The 26,857-nt window shown below is 42.7% G+C and overlaps 1 protein-coding gene across 1 annotated transcript in view; it reads left to right on the top strand.

The window, feature by feature from the left end:
* GRIP1 (glutamate receptor interacting protein 1) overlaps positions 1-26,857 on the top strand; it is a 216,184-nt gene that overhangs the window by 155,393 nt on the left and 33,934 nt on the right. Inside the window, exons 15-18 of the mRNA XM_007447392.1 lie at positions 12,484-12,628; positions 15,247-15,386; positions 15,556-15,747; positions 26,110-26,266. Coding sequence (XP_007447454.1) covers positions 12,484-12,628; positions 15,247-15,386; positions 15,556-15,747; positions 26,110-26,266 — 634 coding nt within the window. The remainder of the gene's footprint in view (positions 1-12,483; positions 12,629-15,246; positions 15,387-15,555; positions 15,748-26,109; positions 26,267-26,857) is intronic.

Raw genomic sequence — 26,857 nt, 5'->3', positions numbered from 1 at the left:
TGTAGGGAAACCCCCACCCCCCATATTCAGTGGCCATTCTCTCTAGAGGAGCTTTTACATCTGTCATCTTTCATTACCATGGGAACATAAATCGAGTACAGCCAATCCGTGCTTGTCTGGGTCCAAGCCTCTAGAACCATGGCTGTTACCTAATCCCCAGGCCCTCAGGGACGCAAATAAGATCTATTGCCTTGACTGCATCTAGAGCCAACGTAGCTGAAGAGGGGAGAGTTTGGAGACCTGAGAAAGAACCCTGAAGCAAAGGAGAGAATTTGGGGGAATTGTGGGAAGAAATACATGGAAGCTTCCAAATCTGTCCCAAATAATTTCTAAGGGCCCGCTTTGTATCACTGTCTTTGTGCCAGTCAAATATACAGACGCTAATGGCCTCTCTCTTGATTTAGAGCACCTCACTTCTAATACGTAGCATGGTTGTAGAGACTAAACATTCAGTATTTTCCCTTCACCAGCTTTAATCTGCGTTGAGAAACATTTCCAGGCTGCAACTTGTCCCATCTGAAGCAAATTACCTTTTCACAATTTCAAATAGAGTCTTATGCAAATATAGCCTTATTAGTACCAGTTAAATCATCTGCCCTTCAAAGATTTGGGCTTTCATCTTTTTTTTTTTTTTTTTTTTTTTCACTTCATCAGTGTTAAGCCGGCTAAGTAATTTGCAGCAGCTTTTTTTTCCCCTCAAATCTAGGCTGAAGTAGCAGAAATGCCCCATCAAAGCAACCAAGAATGATCCTGGCTATGCGAAGAACAGTGGTACGGGTTGTTTTGGCAAGGGGCTGGCTGCAAGAAGAAACTCTGATAGATTTTTTTTTTAAAGTACTCTTCCTTTTTTTCTGCTTTATCTCAAAGTAGTAATGATTTTCAAACTCAAGTCAGCATCACAATCACCGAGAGGGCTTGTTAAAACACTGGTGACTGGGCTCTTCCTCCAGAGTTTCAGATACCTACGGGTCTGGGATAGAGCTGAGAATTGGTATTTCTAACAAGTTCTCAGATACTGCTAAAATTTCTCATCCCAGAACTACACTTGAAGAAACACTGTCACAAGGCAACCTAATTTGGAGACTTATAAATGATCACTTACATAAGGAAATTCAAATTCTACTCTTAAACACTCAACAACTCCTTGGAACATGACTTTGGTAAGGCCAGTAAGGTTGGCCTTACTGGCACAACAATAAGGCAGTTGTAGAGAGTATTGTTCTAAATGGTTCATTTTCTCAGGTCTGTCCACCTCCAAGAAATGTAGCCATACTCTGTGAAATGAATTCCATCACTTTTAGTTGAAGTGAACTTTGATTGACCTGTACATTTATGCATTCCAAAGACCCTCTCCCAAATCCAAGCCTCCCAAATCCAGCTGCCATTATGAATTCAAGCCAGATAGCGTTCATTTTGTTAAATAGGCAGCACTCAAGAAGCGTGAAAACGAGCTTCCCTGGTGGCGCAGTGGTTGAGAGACCGCCTGCTGATGTGGGGGACATGGGTTCGTGCCCTGGTCCGGGAAGATCCCATGTGCCGCGGAGCGGCTGGGCCCGTGAGCCATGGCCGCTGAGCCTGCGCGTCCGGAGCCTGTGCTCCGCAATGGGAGAGGCCACAACAGTGAGAGGCCCGCATACCGAGAAAAAAAAAAAAAAAAAAAGAAGCTTGAAAATAACACTGCAGATGAGTAATGCTGCAATTTTGCATCTGTTCCGTGATCCCATTAATTTCCTTAACTAGAGCTGAGCAGAACAAACAAGTTGGCTGGCCCTCTTTCACCTCTTCTGCTAATAGTGGTAAACCTTCTGTTGTGATATAGAAGCTGTTTATAATATCATTAAGATCTGTTTAGGCTCACTTTGCAACTTCCTGGTGATCCTGCATTCTTCCTTCTCAGAAAGTTTCTGTTCTGGTTCAACTCCAGTTGCTCCTTTCTAAGCTGGACCAGCCTCAAGGAGAGAGCGTCTTGGAGTGCTTCCACCTCCAAAATGGTCTGAGCGTAAATGGCAGTTATCACCTTCCTCCCAAGCTGCAGGGCCTTACAGCTGCCAGTTGGGCCGAAGCCCGAGAAGGCAGATGGATTTGGAAGTGCAGCCTGCAGCTAACTCAGGCAGCCCAGGCTTTATTCTCACTCTTTGAATGAGCCTGATTGGGTCTGCATCACCTTGGAGAAGGAATCTAGGCCTTGGAGTAGCTGGAGGGGTGACTCACAAAGCTAGGAACCAGTGACTGCCTGCTAACGGGCATTTGTCCTTTCGCTCATTTGTTTAGGCATTTACTGGAGTCTCCTTGGTGCCAGGCATAGTTCTAGGCTCTGGGCATGTGAATATAAAAAATCGTAATTTTCAAGGTGATCCTGTTCTAATTAAGGAGGCACATAGAGCAAAAAGCATATAAACTAGACCATGCATTCCAGATGGGGGCAAAAATTGGTTCACACGTATATAAGGAAAAAGAATCTGAAAAATATAGATACATATGTATGTATAACTGAATCACTTTGCTGTACACCTGAAACTAACACAACCTTATAAATCAACTCCACTTCAATTAAAAAAAATAAAATTTGGTTCTCAGGGAGCAAAGAATCTTAGGTATTACGTTACAATAGTTTGTGACCTTCCAAAGCTCAACCCTACCCGACTGACTCTTATTCCCTCGTATTTAATTTCTCTCATTAGGGAGAATTTAAATTTAATTTTTCTCCTTGATGGGAGGAGAGGAGGCAATAGTTTTTTTTAAAAGAAGTTGAGAAACACTAAAAAGATACACAGGAGCTGTAGGATCTCATAGGAAAGGTCTCTAGTCTCAGCTGAGGAGCCAGGAAGGCTTCCAGAGATATAAGACATCTGAGCCAAGTTTTAAAGGAAGAATAGAAATTCTCCAGGGGAGGAAGGACGTCTGCTTCCAGGGAGTAACATGTGCAAGGTTAAAGGTGTGAACAAAGTGTTTTTAAATGGACCACAGGTCGTTCAGTGGGGAGAGAATTAGATTGGATTGGGATGGGAAAGGATAGTGAAAGACAGAGGCTCCAGCCCTGTTCATGCCAAGGGGTTGCGCTTTATTCTTCAGAAATCTGGGACCTAACGGAAAGCTTCAAGGAAGAGAGTAACATGTTCAGATTTATGCTTTCAGAATATTCTGGGAAGAAAAGAGACGGAATTCAGTGTTGGCAAGACTGGTGAAAATAGATGTGGGAGAGAGGGACAAAGTCTGGATCCGAAGTAGGAAAACAATTTAGGAAGAGACCATTGCTGTGAACAACTGGGCAGAGCTGACATGGGGCCTCCTCAAGAGCACATGGCAGTAGGATGCTCTGGGAACCCTGCCTGGTGGGCAGATGGGTCGTGGGGTCTGGACGAGACAGTGTACAGGCAGCCATCATCAGCTAAGAGAGTAAGGAAGCCAAACTAATTAAATGTCTCTTTACTCAAGGCATCCACATAGGGTTTTCTAAGGGAATTAATATTTTTTCTTTTTAAAAAATTACTATAAAAATATATTTAAAAATAGAGAAAGATGGTGTAATGAACCAGCCTACATCACCTAGCATCAACAGTTAGCAACTTAGAATCAGTCTTGCTTCAGATCTACTCCCACCCTAATTTCCACACCCCACCCACACACTGAATTATTCTGAAGAAATTCCAGACATCATTGCATCTTGCAAATATTATTAATGTATCCCTAGACAATACTCTTATAAAAAAAGACTTCTAAAACACATAACTAAATATCGTCACAATTTTAAACATTAGCAATAATTCTTTTTTTAAATTTATTTACTTATTTATTTATTTGTTTATTTATTTTTGGCTGCATTGAGTCTTTGTTCCTGCATGTGAGCTTTCTCTAGTTGCGGCGAGCCGGGGCTACTCCTTGCTGCGGTGCGCAGGCTTCTCATTGCGGTGGCTTCTCTTGTTGCGGAGCATGGGCTCTAGGTGCGTGGGCTTCAGTAGTTGTGGCTCTCGGGCCCTAGAGCGCAGGCTCAGTAGTTGTGGCGCACAGGCTTAGTTGCTCTGCGGCATGTGGGATCTTCCTGGACCAGGGCTCAAATCCGTGTCCCCCGCATTGGCAGGCAGATTCTTAACTGTGCCACCAGGGAAGCCCCAAAATATTAGCAATAATTCTTAATCTCCTCAAATATGTACTCAATGTTCCCATCTCCCTGGTTTTCATATACATGGGTAGATAGACAGGTTTTTAAAAAACAGTTGGTTTGAATTAGGATCCAAAAAGAAGTATTCATTGCTTTTGGTTGTAATGTCTCTTAAATTTACCCATTCTCATTTTTGTTTCCAAGTTCTTTATTTGTTGAAGGAATCAGAAATCAACTACATTTTTGTCATAATCTAAATATAGCATCACTTCTTCATTAATATACAGCCATTTTCTTGATTTGCATCTTACCACTATTTAAACTCATTGAGTCCCTAACAATTGCCTTTTGTTATTGTGACGCCTCAGCTGCCTAATTTAAAATGATCCTACATAAAGTGGCCTGAAACCATCCTAAACCAGTTTACTCCATTCTGGCGTTATTTTGTCATCTTAGGTGCAAGGTGCAAAACTGTCGAGAAATAACACAGGGCACTCACTCTGGGTTACCTGAAGGATGAGCTAGCTGGAACCAATTTCTCCCCCTTCTCCTGGTGAATGGGACTGCACCCCAGCTCACCTTCCTATGGGCCAGTGGTTGTTTTCATCTAGACTAAAGTTTCCACTGAAGCTTCCCACAGGTTCCTGGGTTCTGGGCAGCTGGGTTCCGTGTACTTGGTAACTGCCATTTCCCACAACTCCCATAAAGAGCTTATGGCCACATCCAGAATGCTTGGTGCCCATTGACAAGGCAGTGCTCACACTTAGGGCAATAAAAGGGCAGGGTCTTCCCACTGGCACACACACCCACGCTGAATGGCCAGCAGAGTGCCCAGCGGTAACTAACACCTAACTATATCAAGGTTTACTAATCAAGTGACTCACCTAGAATTTTATGCAGAATGTAGTTGGTGGCACAGACTGCAAAATACATGTAACCTGTCCAGTAATACCCTATTCATTTATGTCAACGCCAGTTCTGACAGGTGACGATATATCACAGTGTAGAAAAAGTTAGACTTTGGACTGTCCCTCCATTTTTGGTTACTCTGCATCCTGGCGCTTCTCTCAGCAGCTGCTTGGCAGCCCATCACCAGCCTGTTGACCACAACTAAAGTAGAACCCTGGAAGAAGTGTGTAAACCGTGCAACAGAGCCGTTGAAGCCTTGATGTGGAGGATTCTCAGCTGCCAGTATAAATTTGAGTGTAGAGACTCTTTCCAAGATGGCGGAGGAGTAAGACGCAGAGATCACCTTCCTCCCCACAGATACACCAGAAATACATCTACACGTGGAGCAACTCCTACAGAACACCTACTGAACGCTGGCAGGAGACCTCAGACCTCCCAAAAGCCAAGAAACTCCCCACGTACCTGGGTAGGGCAAGAGAAAAAAGAATAAACAGAGACAAAAGGATAAGGACGGTACCTGCACCAGTGGGAGGGAGCCGTGAAGGAGGAAAGGTCTCCACACACTAGGAGCCCCTTCGCGGGCAGAGATTGCGGGAGGCGGAGAGGGGAGCTTCGGAGCCGCGGAGGACAGCACAGCAACAGGGGCGCGCAGGGCAAAGTGGAGAGATTCCCGCACAGAGGGTCGGCACCGACCGTCGCTCACCAGCCCGAGAGGCTGGTGTGTTCACCCGCCGGGGGCGGGCGGGGCTGCGAGCTGAGGCTCGGTTGCGGTTTCGGTCGGAGCTCAGGGAGAGGACTGGGGTTGGCGGCTTGAACACAGCCCGAAGGGGTTAGTGCGCCACGGCTAGCCGGGAGGGAGTCCGGGGAAAAGTCTGGACCTACCCAAGAGGCAAGAGACCTTTTCTTGCCTCTGTGTTTCCTGGTGCGCGAGGAGAGGGGTTTTAAGAGCGCTGCCTAAAGGAGCTCCAGAGACGGGCGCGAGAAAAGCTCGGAAACCAGAGACGGGCGGGAGACGCTAAGGCTGCTGCTGCCGCCACCAAGGGGCCTGTGTGCGAGCACAGGTCACCCACCACCACCCCAGCCTCCCACTTTTCTTCCTAAGGAAAGCTCTAAAATAGAGTTTCAAAGGTTTCAACTCTCTTAACCAGTAGGCCCCCGAGATTCTGCCTTTTTGTGGGCACATGGCATTGACCTTATCTGCAGATCATCTCCGTGGATTATGTTTTCACTAGACATGCCCCTGGGGAAAAATATTGTCCAAAAAAAGGTCCTGTTCTAGACCCACCCAGAATGACATAATATTAAGTGTTTTCCATCTTCAACAGTGATACTCTTTTGAGAACTCACAGCCAGTTTGAATTTAGCTAAGTCCAATGTTTTCTTTCTCTTTTTGGTTCATAATTTCCCAGGGGCCTGCTACCTTCGTGCTTAGCTGAAAATGCAGCATTCTCCAGCAGAGAATGCTCTCTGGTATATTTAAAGCAATTAGGTCCCGGGACTTCCCTGGTGGTGCAGTGGTTCAGAATCCGCCTGCCAATGCAGGGGACACGGGTTCGAGCCCTGGTCCGGGAAGATCCCACATGCCGCAGAGCAGCTAAGCCCGTGCGCCACAGCTACTGAGCCTGAGCTCTAGAGCCTGCGAGCCAGAATTACTGAGCCCATGTGCCCCAACTACTGTAGCCCACGTGCCTAGAGCCCGTGCTCCGCAACAAGAGAAGCCACCACAATGAGAAGCCCGCGCATAGCAACGAAGAGTAGCCGCCGCTCGCCGCAACTAGAGAAAGCCGCGTGCAGCAACGAAGACCCAACGCAGCCAAAAATAAATAAACTAATTTAAAAAAAGAAAAAAAGCAATTAGGGCCCTGAATGAGAAGTTCAGTTATAGACAAAGATAAAAGATCAAATTTTAATTAGCTATGGAAATATTATTTTATTAAAGATAGAGTAATTATAAATTATTATAAAGTTATTTTATAAATTGAAAAGAAAAACAAAACCTTTCATTTTATGGGCTCTGTCTATATTTTGCCTTTACCTCATCATTTCACTTAATTCTCTCAAACACTGAGTTGAACGCTCTTATTCCTGTGTAAGGTATTTGCAATTGTGCTACAAATAGGTGACCAACTAGGGCTGAGGGGTTTCTTGGGATGTGGGACTGGCAGCTAAAAGTGGGCAAGTCCCAGGCAAACTGGGACAAATTGGTCACCCTAGAAACTACCCATCTATTTAGTAGCCTAAAACAGAATGATCATTTCTCACAGTTCTGTGGGCTGAATGGGTGGTGGTTCTGCTGTTTTCACCGGAACTCTCCATATGGCTGCTTGGCTGAGGCTGGATGGGATAAGATGTCTGGGGCCTCACCAGAGATGGCTGGCCCTCTTCCTCCATGGAATCTTTCATCACAGCACGGGGGCCTCAGGGTTCCACAGGGTAAGTGTGGAAGCTGCAGGGCCTCTTGAAACCATGCTCAAAAGTTAAGTATTGCCGCTTCGACCACATAGAGTGATGCAGACTCAGCGCCAGCCCAATTCAAGACATGAGAAAATAGACTTCAACTTTCAAAAAATCTTATTGAAAGATTCATTATTGATGAATTGGGAGATTGGGACTGACGTATATACACTAATATGTATAAAATGAATAAGTAATAAGAATTTGCTGTATAAAAAAATAAATAAAATTCAAAAATTCAAAAAAAAGGTAGAATATATACATTATGTGTAAGGAGTGAAAAAATATCACTAGAGATCTACATCATTAGAAGGATTAAGAGAATATAATAAACAACTTTGCTAAAAAATTTGATTACTTTCTTGAAATGGGCAAATTCCTTGAAGACAAAAACTCCAAAGCTCACTCAAGAAGGAGATTACTTGAATTAGCTCTATGTGTGTTAAATAAATTTAATTAATTAAAAAAAATCTTATTGAAAGATAGTGGACATACAATATTATGTTAGTTTCATGTGTACTACATAGAGATTTGACTTGCATACATTATGAAATGATCACACGAGAAATCTAGTAACCATCTGTCCACATACAAAGTTATGACAGTATTATTGACCATTATTGTGCTATACATTCCATCCTCAGGCTTATTTATTTTATAACTGGAGGTTTATACCTCTTAATCCTCTTCAGCTATTTCACCCACCCTCCCCTCTGGCAGCCATCCATTTATTCTCTGTATCTATGAGTCTGTTTTCATTTTGTTTAGTTTTTTAGATTCTGCATATAAGTGAGATCACATGTGGTATTTGTCTTTGTCTGACTTATTTAGTATAATGCCCTCTAGATTCATCCATGTTATTGCAAATGGTAAGGTTTCTTTTTTATGGCTGAGTAGTATTCCATTGCATTCCACACTTTTGATGGGAGGAGTTGCAGAGAATATGGTCATTTTTAGTCCATCACAATCCCCATCATATACATGAGATTCAGTAAATTTAAGTAACTTTTCCAAGACTACATAGCTCTTAAGTGGCAATTCGAGCCTTTGAACCCAGGTCTGTGTGTTTGAAAAACCCATGAGTTTTTCTGGGTTTGAGTCACCATGCCCTGGTGGGGTATAACTACAACATTCGATAATCCAGAGAGCAAATGGGTATTTTCCTGCAGTGCTGGTGTGGAGTGGTGGAGAACGGAGAAAGAGACATAGAAGCAGTGATCTGTGATGTCTGGATTACTGGCATCACAAGTTTGTCCAGTCTGTTTGGAGAATATATTTGCCTGATACTTGCCTGATTCTGTAAATATGTTCGGGCTCCTGCTGTTCTCCTGCCCCGTACTTGAGTACAAGCTTATTTCTAAAAGTAAATTCTTCAGTGGGACTCAGATATTCTATATTCTTGGCCTTGATGTTTCTCTTTCTCTTATGCATTGTAACATTCTTTTTCTACATAAGCCTTTGGATCATCTACAGTTTGAGAGTTTGAAAGACAGTTGTCCCAAGTCGGTTGTTTTCAAAGAGTGGGGGGTCCCTGAGTCCCTTTCAGGGAGTCCATGAGGTCAAAACTATTTTTATAATGCCAAGGTATTATTTGCTTTTCTCTGCTTTCATTCCATCTAGGGTGTAAAGTGGAGTTTTCCAGAAGCTAAGTAATGTGTGATACTGCAACAGATTTTAGTGGAAGCAGATATGAGAATTCCACTCCTTCCTACTAAGACATTAAAGGGACTTGAAAAAAAAAAACTAATGAAGTCTTCTCTTTTGTTCCTTTTTTTAAAAAAAGTTACTTTTTATTAAAAATGTATTTTTATGTTAGCATATTAAGAGTTTGCTGTGATTTTTAAATTAATACACAAATATTTTTAAAGTTTCTCATTTTGTTTCTCATAGTAATAAAATAAATTTTAACTTACTTTTAATTAAAAATTAATAATAGTCACAGAAGCTCTTTGGAGTCCTCAATTTAAGATAGAGTTCTGAAAGCAAAAAGTTTTCATTATTTTATTAGCTGCCATTTGCAAAGCTTGGGCAATTTGCTCTCTTTTAATCCTCCCAGCAAACCTATCAGGAAGGTACCCCATTAATCTCCTCCCAGAGGCATAAACTAGGGCTCAAAATCATTAGCCACACAGCTTGCATGCTGTGCAGCTAGAATTTGAAGCTAGTTCTATCTGACCCCAAAATCAAACTTGAAGGAATCAGTAACCTCCTTGCATGCAATATACCTGTTGCTTTCCTGGACAGAGAGGTTGAAGCAGAGGTCAAGAAGACTGGATGAATTATTTGAGATGGCTCAGGCAGCTAAAAGCCAAGACCTTCTGCTGTCTGTTCTACTCCTCATAGGGACTTGTCCTTTCAAATGGCAATTCCTTTTGTGAGAAAGGAATGCCTTCAAATTCAAATGATACTATGAACCTGGTGGAGGTCTGTTCCCCTTATAACAGGCATTTCTAATAGCACAGTATGCAGACTTTGCTGAGCACTCAACAAGGAAGAAACGTTTGTCCAGTTATCACATTCTAAACTGCCAAAATACATGTGCATTGCCTTAAGTTTTTCAATTATGTTACAGGTCAGCTTGTGCATTTTATCTGTTCGACTCTCTTTTGTAAAACAATTACAATGGTAAAAACAAAGAAACTATTGAGTACTTAACTATGCGTCGGTCACCGAGAGGAAGACTTGATACCAAGGTCTCTCTGAATCCTCACAAGAATACTCCCAGGCTGGCAGTGGGGTGTCCTACCTGCTTTACAGATAAGGAGATGGGCTTGCCGAGGGGAAGCTACTTGCCTGAGGTCACCCAGCTAGTAAGTAGGCGGTGAGTCAAGTATCAGACCCAGGTCCGGGTGGTTCCCAGGCTAAGATTCTTAACCAGCATGCATTGCAAGATCCTAAAAGGCAATGTCAATCTGTCTGTGGAAAGGAGTTCCCCAAAGTAAACTTGAAGTAGCCCAGGTAAATTAGGAAAGGGTCACAATTTTATGGTCAGAGATTTTAAGGAAAAACCAAGTGATGCAACCTCTTCATGTAATAAGAAAACAGATACAATTCTTTAATTTTGTCCTTAGCTTAACCCTTCACTAACATCCAGCAGCTCGGAGTGTACAGAGAAAGGCAGTAAATTCCTCATCTGTATCCCAGTGTGCCAACTGTTTTGGTTTTAATTGTGTCAGGTGTGTCTTCCTTCTGCCTGGAGGTCCTTCCTTAGGTTTGAAAATATCATGATCACATCAACAGTGTGAGAGGTGGTGGGAGAGCTGAGGTTCCACATGTGTCAACAACAGATGTGCACGTCTCCTGGAGCACTGGAAAAAAGAGTAATAGGAGTTCCCTTAGGGCTGTGCTCCACGTGCCCCAGGAGGGGATAAGGACGAAAGCCTCTGTAATTTATATTGACTGCTGAGGTAACCAGGTGCTTTCAGCAAGCATTCCAGTTGCAAATTTGGGTTTTAACAACCTTCCCAACAACCTCTGGGGAGGGAGGGAGACAAAGAGGGAAGAGATATGGGAACATATATATATGTATAACTGACTCACTCTGTTATAAAGCAGAAACTAACACACCATTGTAAAGCAATTATACCCCAATAAAGATGTTAAAAAAAATAATAAATAAATAAATAAATAAATAAATAAATAAATAAATTTGAGTGTAATATTGAAGATGTTTATACCCTAGGATGTTGATTTAAGCATTCCAGTAGACTGGAATGGTAGACTGAGGGAGTGGAGGCAATGGGTGCCTCCCAGAGCTCCCAATCTGTGGCCAGAAGTGAAGTAAGTGCTGGCAGGAAAGGACACATCGCTTCCTACATTTCTCTATAGACATTTCATTTTATATTCATTATAATTCTTCACCGCACACACAGATAATTGAATTGTTAATTCAAGCTTTTCTATTCCTCCTTAGTTTAGGGTCTCATATCATAAATGAACAGCTGCTCATTGCAGAAATGTGACTGTATTAATGCTTCTCCAGGATATGGACTGACTATAAAAGCTGACTGTTTTGTTCAAGTATCTACTGGACCATTTCATTGTATCCTTAGGTACAGCAATGAACAACTCCTTAACCACTCACAGCTCCCAGGCCCAAGGAATAAAGCAAGAAATGCTCAAGAACTTTCAGCATGTCATAAGCAAATAAAACCCTTTGCATTCTGAGACTTCATATTTACAACTTTGATGCAGTCAAAATACCCAACCATGCGAAAGGTGTCCCATGACATCTTTCAAGCCAATGCTTTAGGCAGACCACACTCACAAATGTTTTCCTTCATAGAAACATTAAATGGTGAAACTTAGCTCACGAGAGTGTGGCAACCTGGCATGTGCTACTGAAATGTAACTTACATGGCTCCTAGTCTCAAGAACAGTGGAGAGATAATCATTCAAACGTCTGTTTTACTATCTGTGTATTTGTGAATAAGATTCACAGATTTTGTGAATAAGATTCACATTTTAAGACACAGAGGAACAATAGGTAAGGGATTCCAGATTTCCAAGCCCCACTTAACCATGCATATATTAAAGTTTGCTCCAACCGTGAGTTAAATCAACTTTTCTATATTGAGAGTTAGCTTGCCTGTAAAGCCTGAAAATAGGAATTGCGGAGCCCAGTCTCTGTTTACTGCGTGACTCTCTCCACCCATATCGCCTCCTCAGCGGTGTGTTCAGTCCACGGATATTCGTGGCACACTCACAAAATGCTGGGCAAGCACTGTGCTAGGCAGGGACATTGTCTAAAGGGCCCGCAGTGCCGGCTGGGAAGCTCGCTCAGATTTAAAACCTAAGTCATCAGGCAGAGAACCCCTTCCCTGACACTGATAACAACTACATTCCTGTATTAGAATAGTATATCCTACTAAGGAAATGCTACTTTCCAAAATAATTATTTTCTGAGACACAGTGCTTTGATGATGATGTTTTGCATTTCTTATTTTATGTATGAATATATGTGTCTTTTTACTCTGCTTCTTCCGAAGAAACCAATTACGACTCGTTGGCATTTATTGCAGATGAGCAAGAAAGTTCCGGAGCAATTATTTACACCGTGGAGCTGAAGCGCTATGGGGGGCCCCTTGGCATCACGATTTCAGGAACTGAAGAGCCTTTTGATCCTATAATCATTTCAAGCCTCACCAAAGGAGGGTTAGCTGAAAGGTAACATTCGAAGCAACTCCTACAATCACCTGTCTGAAATGGGTTTCCTTCCTCACAGCCACATAAAAACATGCTCCCCTCTCCTGCTTGGTTATCTGTTTACTTTTTTAACTCTGCACAAAGGATTGATTTTAGAGCTTGAAAACTCTCAGGCAGAGCTCTGACTTGATTTTGAGGGGCGTGTTATAGGCAGTTAAAAGTGTCCTGGGCTTAGCATTGATATTAGTCTCCAGAAATGTGTAAACCTACCACAATTGACTAGAGGTAAATTTATGTTGTGTCCATTTTGAGAAGAGGAGACTAAAGTTCAAGGAGGTTAAAAGGCTTGTCGAATTCAATTCAGCAAACATTTCCTGAGCCTCTGTTACCTGACAGGTACCGGGCTTAGCTGCTGAGAGGGTGACAGAAGCTTGTCTTCAAAGATTTCAGGAAACAGTGCAGTGACTTAATAACATCTTGAAATTTGGAATGCCCATTTTGTTCCTTTGGCAATTTGTTTCCATTGGCATGCACCCCACCCCCATTTTACTGTATTTCTTTCCAAGACATGTTGTAGGACATATTCCAAACCCCATAACCTGATCTGTCCTCCAGTAACCTAGCTCAGGAGTGCACACACACTGTTCATGCTGACACTTGAAGACACTGGTTTGCCAAACAGAGATATAGCGTCACAGAATTTTGGAGCTGCAAGGTACCTTAGAAATCAGCTCATCCAACATCCTCATCTGTGAGGTGAGGGCACCGAGGCAGGTCAAAAAAGGCTGCCCTGTTGGAATTTCATATTCTGATATTAACAGAGACACCTATGATACGGTATTCTTCAGGTGTCCCCCTGTCCTAGGTTTCTCTGTTAGACAGTGAGGAAAAGGCTAATATTGATCTGATTCAGCAACCTCCTGGTCTAGTGTTCTATGGCTTACAGCATGGCTCTTTCATAAACTGGAGACTGTTGTTTTTTTTTGGCCGTGCCATCACACAGTTGTGGGATCTTAGTTCCCCGACCAGGGATTGAACCCAGGCCACGTTAGTGAAAGCACGCGAGTCCTAACCACTGGACCGCCAGGGCACTCCCTGGAGACTCTTTATGGAAGAATGAATTGATCTCTCTTTTTTTTTTTTTTAAAGGAAAAAAAAATTCCTTGAGAGTAGATGCATCGGTAGACTTGTTAGGCAGCCCCTCATAACCTGTGTGACCCAGTTTCACTTCCGTTGCCCCACTTGCTGCTGCCCAGCACCGCTGCCCACCGACCCCAAAGCAACCTGGGGTCGGACCACTTAGTCACAAGCAGGCTGTGACCTGGGCTTCCTTCACTCAGGATATTTCAAGTGAGCCAGCACCCCAGAGGCTAGCATATGGGATTCCCACTCTACATCCTTCAACCCAGGTGGTGAGATCTGAGTGTTTAAACCTTTCCTGAGTTTGACTGCTGTGAGTCTGCTCCTCCCCCATCCTGTGCTTTCAAACAAAGATAGATATGGTGAACATCAGAACCGTAACTTCCAGTCTGCTGGTTCAGAATCGGGTGAGAATGGGACGAGAAGGGAAAAGATCAAAGGTTTATCTATTGCTCAATAAATTAATTTTCTTTTTCCACATTTCAAGCAGGATGTTAAGCCCTTTTACATGTGTTTTCCTATTTAGCCCTCAGAGCTTCCCTGTGAGATGACTATCCCCATTCTAGTGATGAGGAAACTGACACCTAGAGAGGTGAAAATAAGGTGCCCAGGTCACACAGCTGGTAGGTGACAGAGTTGGATTCAAATTGATTCCTGGGACTTCTCTGGCGGTCCAGTGGTTAGGACTCCACGCTTCCACTGCAGGGGACACAGGCTCCATCCCTGGTCAGGGAACTGAGCTCCTGCAAGTCGAGCAGTGCGGCAAAAAAAGAAAAAAAAAAACACTGATTCCTGAGTTCAGCCTTTTTCAATTCTTGGAATCACCACTGGGGGGCGGCGGGGGGCCTGCCACACCAGGGTCTTGTGTCTAAGCCTTGCTTCCGGTAAGCTGGTATGCTGACTGACTGTGTTCAACACTTCTAAGTCTGTAGAAAGGACTGCTCCATGCTAAACATCACTACAGTGATTGTCCCACTTTGTTCGTTTCCTTGGGATTTTTAAGAGGGTTATCAAATGACTCAGCTTTCTTGGAATTTAAACAGCCCACAAGTCCATTTTAAATACTAATTAAAACATTTTTTCTGATTTTATTTGAAACTAAAAAGTAATTCACAACAGACGCAGTTATCTTGTAACATTGCTCAGGAGAAGGCAAGCAACCAGAAAGTGTGTCGGTTCCTAGTAGTATTTTTTTTTTTTATTGCAGTACGCAGGCCTCTCACTGCTGTGGCCTCTCCCGTTGCGGAGCACAGGCTCCGGACGCGCAGGCCCAGCGGCCATGGCTCACGGGCCCAGCCGCTCCGCGGCATGTGGGATTCTCCCGGACCGGGGCACAAACCCGCGTCCCCTGCATCGGCAGGCGGACTCTCAACCACTGCGCCACCAGGGAAGCCCTCAAGTCTTTATTATTATGAATAAATAAAGTATATCAGGGAATTTATATTCAGTAGCATTACAGGGATTATTTCTACCTTTCCTATTATTATTTGGTGTTTCAGAACTGGCGCGATCCACATAGGAGACCGAATCCTAGCCATCAATAGCAGCAGCTTGAAAGGGAAGCCTCTGAGTGAAGCCATCCATTTGTTACAGATGGCAGGAGAGACTGTCACCTTGAAAATTAAGAAGCAGACAGATGGTGAGTGGGTTGAAAGCCACAATTAAGGATTTGCAGTGCATTTCCTTCCCTTAAAGAATGTGCAAATGTCTACGTGTTTGTTTCTCGGGAAATACACAGCCAGGGAATGTTGGCGTATCTTTGTATTTAAATTTTCTGTAGTACTTAAGCTCCTTTTCTGTCTTTAAAGCCCAGTCAGCATCAAGTCCCAAGAAGTTCCCCATTGCCAGACACCTGAGTGACCTGGGAGATGTGGAGGACCCGTCTCCAGCACAGAAGCCAGGCAAACTCACCGATACGTACCCCTCCACTGTGCCCAGCGTGGACAGTGCTGTGGACTCGTGGGATGGCTCAGGAATAGAAGGCAGCTACGGGAATCAAGGTAGGTCCTAGCCGTGGGGTACAGGAAATTTGTCATTGGTAAAGCTCAGGTTTCTCAAAGATCCACCTTCTGCTCCGTGAAAAGAGTATCTTTATTTTACTTGTGTCTGCATCAGTGTAACCATAGTGAACACAGTGAATATGGTGGGCTTTCATCTCCTTCTCCTTAATGCTAATAAGTTGTGAACATCTATCCAACACTAGCAGGCCCCTGTTAGACCTACTGCCGTCCAAGTGCTGGATCCAGAGCTTGTCCTTCAAGCACAGTTTAATATGAGGCAAACCACATAATAAATTGGGTCACTGAAAACCGGCCCCATTGTCTTACTTTTTTTAGCAAGCTTTCCACAAAGATGGACTGAGGAGGGCAGGGGATGTGCAAAGAGATGAGCCAAAGATTTGTGACCCCATTTATTCCTGCCTCTTCCCGACTTTTCATGGAAACGTGTAGGGGTTTCCCCCAATGCGCATCATTAGGGAGTTGTAATCATAGTATATTAAAGTATATTGTAGTTCTTTCTTCAGAAACATCATCTTCATGGGACAAAGTATAACCTATATGAAAAGGTAAACCTCACTAACACAATATAAACACACAAAAAGTATTAGACTGAAGCCAGAGTATAAACTAAATAATTCTTTTAAAAATATGTTTCCTGGGCTTCCCTGGTGGCGCAGTGGTTGAGAGTCCGCCTGCCGATGCAGGGGACACAGGTTCGTGCCCCAGTCCGGGAAGATCCCACATGCCGCGGAGCGGCTGGGCCTGTGAGCCATGGCCGCTGAGCCTGTGCTCCTGGAGCCTGTGCTCCGCAATGGGAGAGGCCATAACAGAGAGAGGCCCACGTACCGCCAAATAAATAAACAAACAAAAAAACAAACAAACAAATAAATAATAATAAATAAAAATAAATAAATTTAAAAAAATAAAAATATGTTTCCTTCTTAACGATACTTAGCATCCAAAGAGAAATGTGTCAAAAATTCTCTCTATTTCTCCTTATCTGAGCCTTACCTTCTCTCTAACACCCTGTATAAATTCCAGCCTCCGAAGCCCTTTTCTGCTCTTGGTTTAAGTCAGAGAATAAAATACATAAACGGTTTGGAGAACATGTGTTCGGGCGGGAGGGTTGCTTTGTAATAACTTAGGTAACCACTTTTGAGGAGGGTCTGTATCCAGTTTGCTCTCTTCCTGGTTCTAGTTTTTTTCTCTCAGCCTGCCTCTGCCTGTGTCACTTTCTGTTAAATCCCAAGAAGGATGGACAAAAATGAAAAGAAATGATATTTCAAAGTTATCAAGTCATTACTTGTTAGAGATGATATTGGACTTTGGTGGAGAAAATATTTTGGTTTTCTTTTTGTTGTTTTGTTTTTTAAAACAACAAGAAAATTTTATTTAATTTTTAAAGAGAATGTGATTTTACTGGTTTATTCTTATTCAAGACACTATATATTTTAACAGCTTTTTTGAGATATAATTTACATAACATAAAGTTCACTGTTTTAAATGCACAATTCAGTGCTTTTTTAGTATATGTACAGAGTTGTGCAACCATTACCATAATCTATTATAGAACATTTAGTGACCCCAAAAAGAAACACCATACACATTAGCACACACCCACCCTCTCCACCCAAACCCTAGGTAACCACTAATCTACTTTCTATCTCTATAGATTTGCCTATTCTGGACATTTCATATAAGTGGAATCGTATAATATGTGCCCTTTTGTGACTGGCTTCTTTCAATTAGCGTAATATTTTTAAGTTCATCCATGTTGCAGCATGTATCAGTATTTCATTTATTTTTATGGCTCAGTAATCCATTGCATGAATAAACAGGTGGAGAAAATATTTTGAACACCCAAAAGAGGACTGGGACTTTCATTTACCTGGCAAGTAATTTTTTCCAAGTCTAAACACTATGCCACCAAATAACAGCTATTTTCATTGCCAGGGAGTTGATAAACTCCCAGAGGACACTCTGGATAAAGGACCCAAGTCAAATTCTATGAGCGTAGACTGAGGTTTATTTCTTAATGTGTTTGTTTATTGTTTATTTATTAATGTGGGAACTTTTTTGTTACACAGATTTTGATGAGCTATTGATTATAATGAGTTCTGCCCCTAAGTGATATGTGAGAACTTAGCTACTCTATCCTCTTACACAATAAGATCAGGCCCATGATTAGCACACTGAATATAAGGCCTATCCCTCATTTATAAAAGATGAAGAACCATTTATTATTTATGAAGGATTTTGGAAATTTGAAATCCTAGACAGGGATTAGTAGTCATAATTATTGGTATGATAAATTTGGCATTTATAAATTAAAAATCATTATGAGTTTGAAGAGAGATTAGAGAGATATAGAGAAAATGGCAATTGGGATAGAATTGACATCCTCCAAGGTGATGAAAAATTGGTAATAATACCTTGTATTTGTAAAACTAGAGTTTACAAAGCAGTTTTACATAACTCATCTCAAATGATTCCCATAAGGAACATGGAAGCTGAAATCACAGGATTTCGGTATTGGGAGAGAATTGGAAGTCAGCTAGTCTGGCGTCCAGTGCAGCCCTTGATGTCCTGTCCAGCCTGGCTGCCCGCCGTCATGCTGCATGGCCTAGAGCGCCCAGAGTGACAAGTTGCTGCCTAACTGCTAAGGCAGCTCTCCCCGCTCCCCGTACTTAGTTCTGACGGCTCAGAGTTCTCCCTTGCGTTGAGCTGAAATCTGTTGGCCTGTAGCTTCTGCCTATTTATTCTAGCTCTACCCTCAAGGTCATTCCGAAGTAAAGCCTCCTCGACACTTGACAACCCTTCAGCTGCTCAAAGACAGCTCTCATGCCTCTCTTGAGTCTTTCCTTCTCTTAGCAAAGTAGCCCCAGTTCCTTTCACTGTTCCTCACATAACTTACTTTTGAGTGCTTTTGTCATCCTGGGGGCCTCTCTTCTGAATACGTTCAAGTTTAACTCTATACAAGTGTAGCACTCAGAAAGGAAAGTCATACTATATAGTATGGCAGCCCGGAGCAACTCAAGCCTGCCACCTTCATCATTGGAAATTGTAGAACCCATCAGTGCAGCCTACCTCACCATAAGAATTTTGGTGGGGAAAAAAAAAAGAATTTTGGTGGGGAAAAAAAAAAAGAATTTTGGTGGGCACGTCCTAGTCACTCATTTTGATCTTATTGTTTACCAAGATCTCAAAGTCTGTCTTTTTCCCCTTTACTTGTGATATTGGGTTAAACCAGATCTCTCCAGATAGTGCTTGTGAAGTTGACTTTTTTTTAAAATAAATTTATTTAATTTTATTTATTTATTTTTGGCTGTGTTGGGTCTTCATTGCTGCATGCAGGCTTTCTGTAGTTGCAGCAAGCGGGGGCTACTCTTCGTTGCAGTGCGCGGGCTTCTCATTGCGATGGCTTCTCTTGTTGAGGAGCACGGGCTCTAGGCGTGTGGGCTTCAGTAGTTGTGGCTCGCGGGCTCTAGAGCACAGGCTCAGTAGTTGTGGCGCACAGGCTTAGTTGCTCCGCGGCATGTGGGCTCTTCCCGCTTTAGGAGTGGGCACCCTAGCAATATAGCAGCACTGCCAAGAGGACTTGTAATCGTTTCTCATTCCTGCAAAGGGATGAGAAAGGAGAGGAGCAGCCAGGAAGGAGATGGATGGGCTTTGTTGGAGCCTTTAGCCTAGACTTTATTTTATTTTATTTTAAATTTATGTATTTTGTTTATTACTTATTTTTGGCTGTGTTGGGTTTTCACTGCTGCGTGCGAGCCTTCTCTAGTTGCAGTGAGCGAGGGCTACTCGGGCTCTAGGCGCGTTGGCTTCAGTAGTTGTGGCTCGCGGGCTCTAGAGCACAGGCTCAGTAGTTGTGGCGCACAGGCTTAGTTGCTCCGCGGCATGTGGGCTCTTCCCGGACCAGCACTCGAGCCCATGTCCCCTGCACTGGCAGGTGAATTCTTACCCACTGTGCCACCAGGGAAGCCCGTGAAGTTGACTTTTTAAGGGAAGGCCTAGAACCGCACCTTTTTTCCCCTGTTGTGAGATGTAGATTATCTTTCCACCTTGTCTGCACAGTCTCTCAGCACACTGTCTCTACCATATCTCAAGAAGACTTTTACCTTTAAATCTATAATAGTTGCTCCATTCCCAGTAGGATGTTGTACCTCCGTCATGCACATCTTCCTCCTTGGGCTAGGAATTCATGTCTCTGCAGCCATGTTCCTTATTGTTCTCTGCTTCTAGTCCAAAATGTCAAGCTTGCCCCATTCATTCATTAAGTAAATATGTAATGGCTGGCACAATAAAAGCCAATATATGATGGGTATACAATGTTGGACAAAAGAGGTATGGTCCTTATTCTTGTGGAGGAGGGTACCCAGCTGAAGGGCCAGACAATTAACAAGGACCAACAGAGTGAATTTTTACGTAGTTAATGAAAAGGGAAAAAGGATGGAGTAATCAAAGCTGGTGGAGAAAGAAGGACTGTGTTTAAAGAAGTCTCACAGTGGGATGACACTCAGTTCTACTGATGCACACATTTTCTAGTCTGCTTCTGGGCCACCTTCTTCCACTCCCCATTCTCTTGACTCTCATACTATTCATGCCTTTCTGCCTTATCAAGAGCTTATGCTTTTGGCCCCCTTGTCTTATTTATTCCTCCTTCAAACTCTCAGAAAACCCTATGATTGCTTTCCTTAGAGTTTGCAAAGGTCAATCAGTACAAGAGGAGACTGACAAATTGATGGTACCTGGACTGTCATACCCATGGACGGTGAGGCTCTTGTGACGTCTGTAATTCTTGACTCTTAAGTCAGGCAGCCTGATCCTGTCATGTATATTCTTTAGATAGTTCTCTCTTTTGCGTTTATTTTTTTCTACTTTATTGAGGTGTAATTGACAAAATTATATGTGGTTAAAGTATACAATGTAATAAGATTTGGTATACATATATATTGTGCAATGATTACCACCAAGTTGATTACCACATCTCTCACCTCGCATAGTTACCATTTATGTGTGTGTGTGTTTGGTGAGAAGGCTTAAGGTCTCCTTTCTTAGCATCATGTATAACAATACAACTCGCATAGTTACCATTTATGTGTGTGTGTGTTTGGTGAGAAGGCTTAAGGTCTCCTTTCTTAGCATCATGTATACAATACAGTACTGGTAACTGTCATCACCAGGCTGTGCATTACATCCCCAGACCCACATCTCTCGCCTCCTGCTCCCCAGCCCCTAGCAACCACATACTACTCTCTGTTTCTATGAGTCTGACTTTATTTTTAGGTTCCACAGATAAGTGAGCTCACATAGCATTTGTCTTTTTCTCTCTGGCTCATTTTAGCATTATGTCCTCCAGGTTCATCCATGTTGTTGCAAATGGCAGGATTTCCTTCATTTTTATGGCAAAAGCATTTCCCTTGTATATATACATATATCCCACACTTTATCCATTCATCCATTGGCAGACACTTAGGTTGTTTCCATATCTTGGCTATCGTGAATGATGATCCAATGACATAGGAGTAAAGCCATCTCTTCAATACAGATTTTATTTCCTTCGGATCCTTTTTGAGGTCATTGTGATCATTTGTATTCTCTCAGAAAAAAGAAAACAACTCCATTTCATCCAGGTTTTCAAATATATTTGCATGTAATTATATAATCGCTTATTTGATTCTTGTAATTTTCTTGGTTTCTGTAATTATATCCCAAGTATGGTTCTATATTTGATGTATTTGCCCTTTTTTTTTTTTTTTACAAAGAACTGACTCTTGCATTTATTTAATTCCATGCTGATTTTTTTAAAATAAATTTTTGCTTTTAATTTGATTAACTTTGTTCTTCTTAGATTTTGTTCTGTTTATGACTTGAATGCATAATTCATTTATTTCCATTCTTCCTTATAGTTTTCGTAAAAGGTGATGGTGACTGATCAAAAGGACACCAACATGTACAGTCAGAGTCCAGCTTTCCTTGAATGTAGTTAGGTAAAACAACATAGTACGTACAAAGAGTAGCACAGAGCAGGAGACTCAGCAGGATTTTCTCCATTGGGGGAGGGTTATTTTTCTCTTCCATTTCTTTTCTGATCTCTACAAGCTCATGTTTCGTCTCCTTTGATTTTGCCTTGCCCAGTTTTCCTTGAGCTCTCATATCTCTGATCTCTCGTTTTATAGAGATGTGTATTTTTTAAATTTTGTTGTGATATATTTGGTCATATTCATCATTTGCTCCGTGGCAGTCTTTTTCTCATGAGTATCCTTCATCTGTTATGGCTTTGTTTTTCTGTGCCTTCTCTCCTTTGTTTAAATATTAACTTGGTATATGTCTTATGCCAGTTACTTTTAAATTACTGCTTATGTTTAAATGAGATGACTTTTTCCTAAATTGGAAGGGCGCAAAATTTACCCCCAGTTCACGGTACCTGTGATGAGTTCATTCTTCCTCAGCCAGCAGAGGGCAGCAACTGCAGGCTGCCACCAATGTAGAATTCCTCTCTGCCAGCCTGGCTCACTGGGGGATTGCTTCAGGCAGTCTGTGGCATGTCTGGAGATATCTCTCAGCCCACCTCCCTGGCTTTTCCCTGGTGCCAAACTGGCTCTAGGGCGCTTCCTGCCACCAGTCAGTGCAATCCATTCTAGTGTTCCAAACAAAGCATTATTGTTTTGCCTCATGCCATGGCCCCTGCTTTGGAGGACTGGGTCTTCTCCAATATTTCTGGTCAGAGGTGCCTCCTCTTGGCTTCTTAGCACCACACCCCGTTTGTCTTTCACGGGATTTGGTAACTTTCCCCGTGTATTATGGTTCAATATTCTAGTTTTGCTGAAGATGGACTCTGCATTCTGTTCTTTGTTTTGAGGTGATTTCTAGGAGAAGGTAGATCTATCTTTGCTCTGCCATTTTGAAACCACAGTCTCCTCTAAATGCATTGAACATTTCTTGGCAACAACAATTACAAATAGTTACACAAATGTATGATTTGATTTTCTCATTTTTAGCAAAATTGGGGCTTTAGGAAATAAATTTGGCAGGAAATTATCTGGCTCCCTCTCCTGTGCTAACATTGGCTTTCAAAAATAAAAGTAACGGCAGGAGCTACAATCCCAAAATTGTACAGTTGAAACTGATTTTCAAAACCATTCTCTGATTTTAAACTTTATGAATAAGAACCAGCATCACTTTTCTAAATTAATAGTGAATGTGAATTAAGAGCTACACATGGAAGATATTTATCTGCACCATATTGTGGTACTAAAAACAATATTGAGCATCCGAATTTTACAAATATCTGAGGTGTAGTTACCCTAAAAATAAAAATTATTATACCAAGAGTCCATCAACTTTCAGAAGTACCTACATTGTGTGAAGACCTATTTTTTCATCATGCAACTGAATAAAAAAGTTAAACATGGCTCTCAGTGAAAGGAATCTAGACTGAATTTTATACCTTGTGTTAGTTTTCTTGGGCTGCTGTAACAAAATACCACAGACTAGTGGCTTCAACAACAGAAATTCATTTTCTCACTGTTTGGGAGGCTAGAAGTCCTTGATCAGGTGTTGGCAGATTTCGTTTCTTCTGAAGCCCCTCTCTCCTTGGTCTGCAGATGGCCACCTTCTCACTGTGTCCTCACATGGCCTTTCTTCTGTGTACCCGCATCCCTGGTGTTTTGTGTGTATCCACATTTCCTCTTCTTATAAGGACACCCATCTGATGGGACCATAGCCCCACCCTTATGACCTCATTTAACTTTAATTACCTCTTTAAAAGCCCTATTTCCAAATAGAGCCACATTAGGGGTTAGGGCATCAACTTATGAGTTGGGGGTGACACAAGTCAATCCATAACATCCCTCACATTAATATACAAAATATAAGACCAGATACTGAAACCTAGATGTGAAAGAAAGAAGGAAGGAAGGGAGGGAGGGAGGGAGAAAGGGAGAAAGGGAAAGGAGGGAGAAAAAAAGAAAAATGAAAAGGTTTCCAGTTCTAAATAAGAAGAGTAACTACTTAGGAAATACATTTTTTAATTACTTCTATCTTTCAATGTTTTAATCAAGTTAGAATTTTAAATCTATTTTACAGTATCATACCTGTTAATTTTATGTGCTTATTTACATCATCACGCAGTAAAAACAAAGTCTAATTATATTTCTGGCAATTGATTTTTCTGGCACCTGGGCTGCCTCATTTATTTTATTCTTTCCATGGCTTTTAAGTTAGTGTAAAGGGATATTCCTCAGGGCCTGGTAATATCTTCTCAACTGTGGCAACCAACTTGCCTTTACCCAAACCTAATTTCCTTCAGATAGTCCCTATTTTAAATTACGCTGTCATCATCCACCTGCATCAGTTAGGGATTGGATTCACCTACGTATAAAAGAAAATACAGAGGATGGTGTTTAAACAAGATAGAGGCTTATTTTTCTCCCACTGTAGGGAAGAGCCTGAGGGGGCAGGTAGCCCCACTGTGTTATCAGGACCCAGGCATCCTCCTGCTTTCTACTAGCTTCACATCTCATGTGTCTTCATTCATTGCCATTGCCTTTGTTACAAATCCTTCATCAGGTCTGAAATATTTACTTCCTCATTCATCTTACTTTGAGCATCTTACCATTCCATGTTACTATCAATGACCTTTAGAAAACCTAAATCAAACAATGCCACTCCCTTAAAAAAAAAAAAAAAAAAAAAACTCTTTTGATGGTTCTCTCTTGCTGTTGGATGAAGCTAAAGGTCCTTAGTTTAAAATACAGAGTTCTTTGTAATCCAGTCCCCAACTTATTTTTTGCGGTACGTGGGCCTCTCACTGTTGTGGCCTCTCCCGTTGCGGAGCACAGGCTCCGGACGTGCAGGCTCCGGACGCGCAGGCTCCGGACGCGCAGGCTCAGCGGCCATGGCTCACGGGCCCAGCCACTCCGCGGCATGTGGGATCTTCCCGGACCGGGACACGAACCCATGTCCCCTGCATTGGTAGGTGGACTCTCAACCACTGCACCACCAGGGAAGCCCCAGTCCCCAACTGCTTTATCGATCTCATCTCCCGACACTTCCCCACAGTACCTTTTACTCCTCATCCTGAGCTTCTCACTCTTCTCTAAGCAAGCTTTGGTCTTTGGTACCTTGATAGATAGCGCTAGGTGTTTTGATGTTAATCAGTCCCTGCCTTTATCAATTCTAAATCTGTTGGGAAATAGTCCCCAGAGTGGTTTTCATTAGAAAACACCTTGCCGTAAACTATGGACTTGACAGTATTAATAGCGTCTTTACTGCTTCCATCCTCATGTGCTTTTTCCACATTTAGGGGCAAAGGAAATTTCATCAACCATTTTTAGATGTTGTAACTGTTAAGTTTTAAGAACATAGGGACTGTTACAAAGAGTCTGATTATTAAGTCAAGGTTAGCTTTCTGCTGCTCTGGGACTCCCCTTCCCCTAACTGTAAACAACCAGAAAAGTAGGGATAAAAAAAGTAGGGGGGGGGGGCTTCCCTGGTGGCGCAGTGGTTGAGAGTCCGCCTGCCGATGCAGGGGACACGGGTTCGTGCCCTGGTCCGGGAAGATCCCACATGCCACAGAGCGGCTGGGCCCGTGAGCCATGGCCGCTGAGCCTGCGCGTCCGGAGCCTGTGCTCCACAACGGGAGAGGCCACAACAGTGAGAGGCCCGCGTGTGCAAAAATAAATAAATAAAGCACTTAATGAAGTTCTGGTTGCATAGTAAATGCCCACCTTGTGTTTGCCGTTATTGCTGGTGCTGTAGTTATTTGACCCCTCTACTCGTTAACAATGTCATTTCTTGGTGGATGAAATAATCCTCAGGCTCATCCCTAACATTGGTGGGCGCCAGCCGGTTTAGCCACGGTTAGTCCACACCCCTGCAACCAGCGCCCCTTGGCCACTCCCTCGGCCGGGAACCCGCATCTGGTGGCAAATTCCACTCTCAGAAGGACAGACTTCCACCTGGAAGTGGACGCAGGGTGTCTGGGCAGGAAAGTCAGGGTTCTGACCTCCTGGAGCTTGCACTAGAAAGGGTTAGATACAGGTCTGGGCATATTCCACCACCACCGCCCCCAGGCCCCAGCAGATTTCTCACCCGGACAGAGGAGGGCAGGAGCCACAGAAAGCACAGGTCCAGCACTGTGGATCCTCCTGCTTGGGTCTAAGGATCTTACCTCAGGGTTGTTGTTAGACTCATTTGGGATAATAGGTGTGAATGTGTCTTTAAGATTTAAGTATTGTCTTGATGGCCTTCATGATCCCAAATTCTGTTAAAGTCAGCCCCGTTGAACAAACTAATGGAACCTACAGAAAAAGACAAGTTACTAAAATAGAATATAATGCCTTGTTTTTGTTTCAGGCACTGGCTTTCAGGCCTCAGGCTACACCTTCAACACCTATGACTGGAGGAGTCCCAAACAGAGAGGCAGTTTGTCCCCAGTCACTAAGCCTCGAAGCCAGACTTACCCAGATGTGGGGCTGGGTAACGAAGACTGGGACCGGTCCACAGTCAGTGGGTAAGGTTTTCACCAACTGCTGCCCTGTCCCAACTGCTTCCGGGTCATTTGGGCCAGATGTGAACTTCTCTACTTCCAGTGGCACCTACTGCTAGCATTGGAAGCATTGTGTGAAGCCACTGTCACCATCCATGCTGGCCCCATGTCCAGATTCGAAGACTTGGGCCTGCCCAGTGGGAGCCAGGGCTCCACCACACAACAGGGCAAGAGCTAAGTTTCCCTGAATGAAAACAGCAGTAGCACATGAGGAAATTCTACTTGTGTAAACCGTGTCCTCACTCTATGACTAGTTCCCTCTCCTTTTGTTTAGAAGGTAGTTTCACATTAACTTACATTAGAAAAAAAATATATTTTTTTAACTGAGGGCTGCATATTTTCAACTGAGAGGTCTATTTTAGCAGTTTGCTCCTTACCAAAATATTTTAAGGAAATTCATAAAAAGCGATAGCACTTAACGGCTCTATTCTGATGTTTGTAATGAGTGGGGAAAACATATTTTTCTCTCTTAGAGAAAAGTTTGATTTCCCTTTCCCTGTGGACAGAGCAGCTGACAGATATTCCCACGGGTGCCATGTTGACGCAGCCATGAAT

Source organism: Lipotes vexillifer, unplaced genomic scaffold (genome assembly GCF_000442215.2).
Source record: "Lipotes vexillifer unplaced genomic scaffold, Lipotes_vexillifer_v1.1 scaffold170, whole genome shotgun sequence".
NCBI classification, from domain to species: Eukaryota; Metazoa; Chordata; class Mammalia; order Artiodactyla; family Lipotidae; genus Lipotes; species Lipotes vexillifer.
The sequence above is the reverse complement of the archived record's forward strand: the minus strand, read 5'-3'. Positions and strand labels throughout refer to the sequence as shown.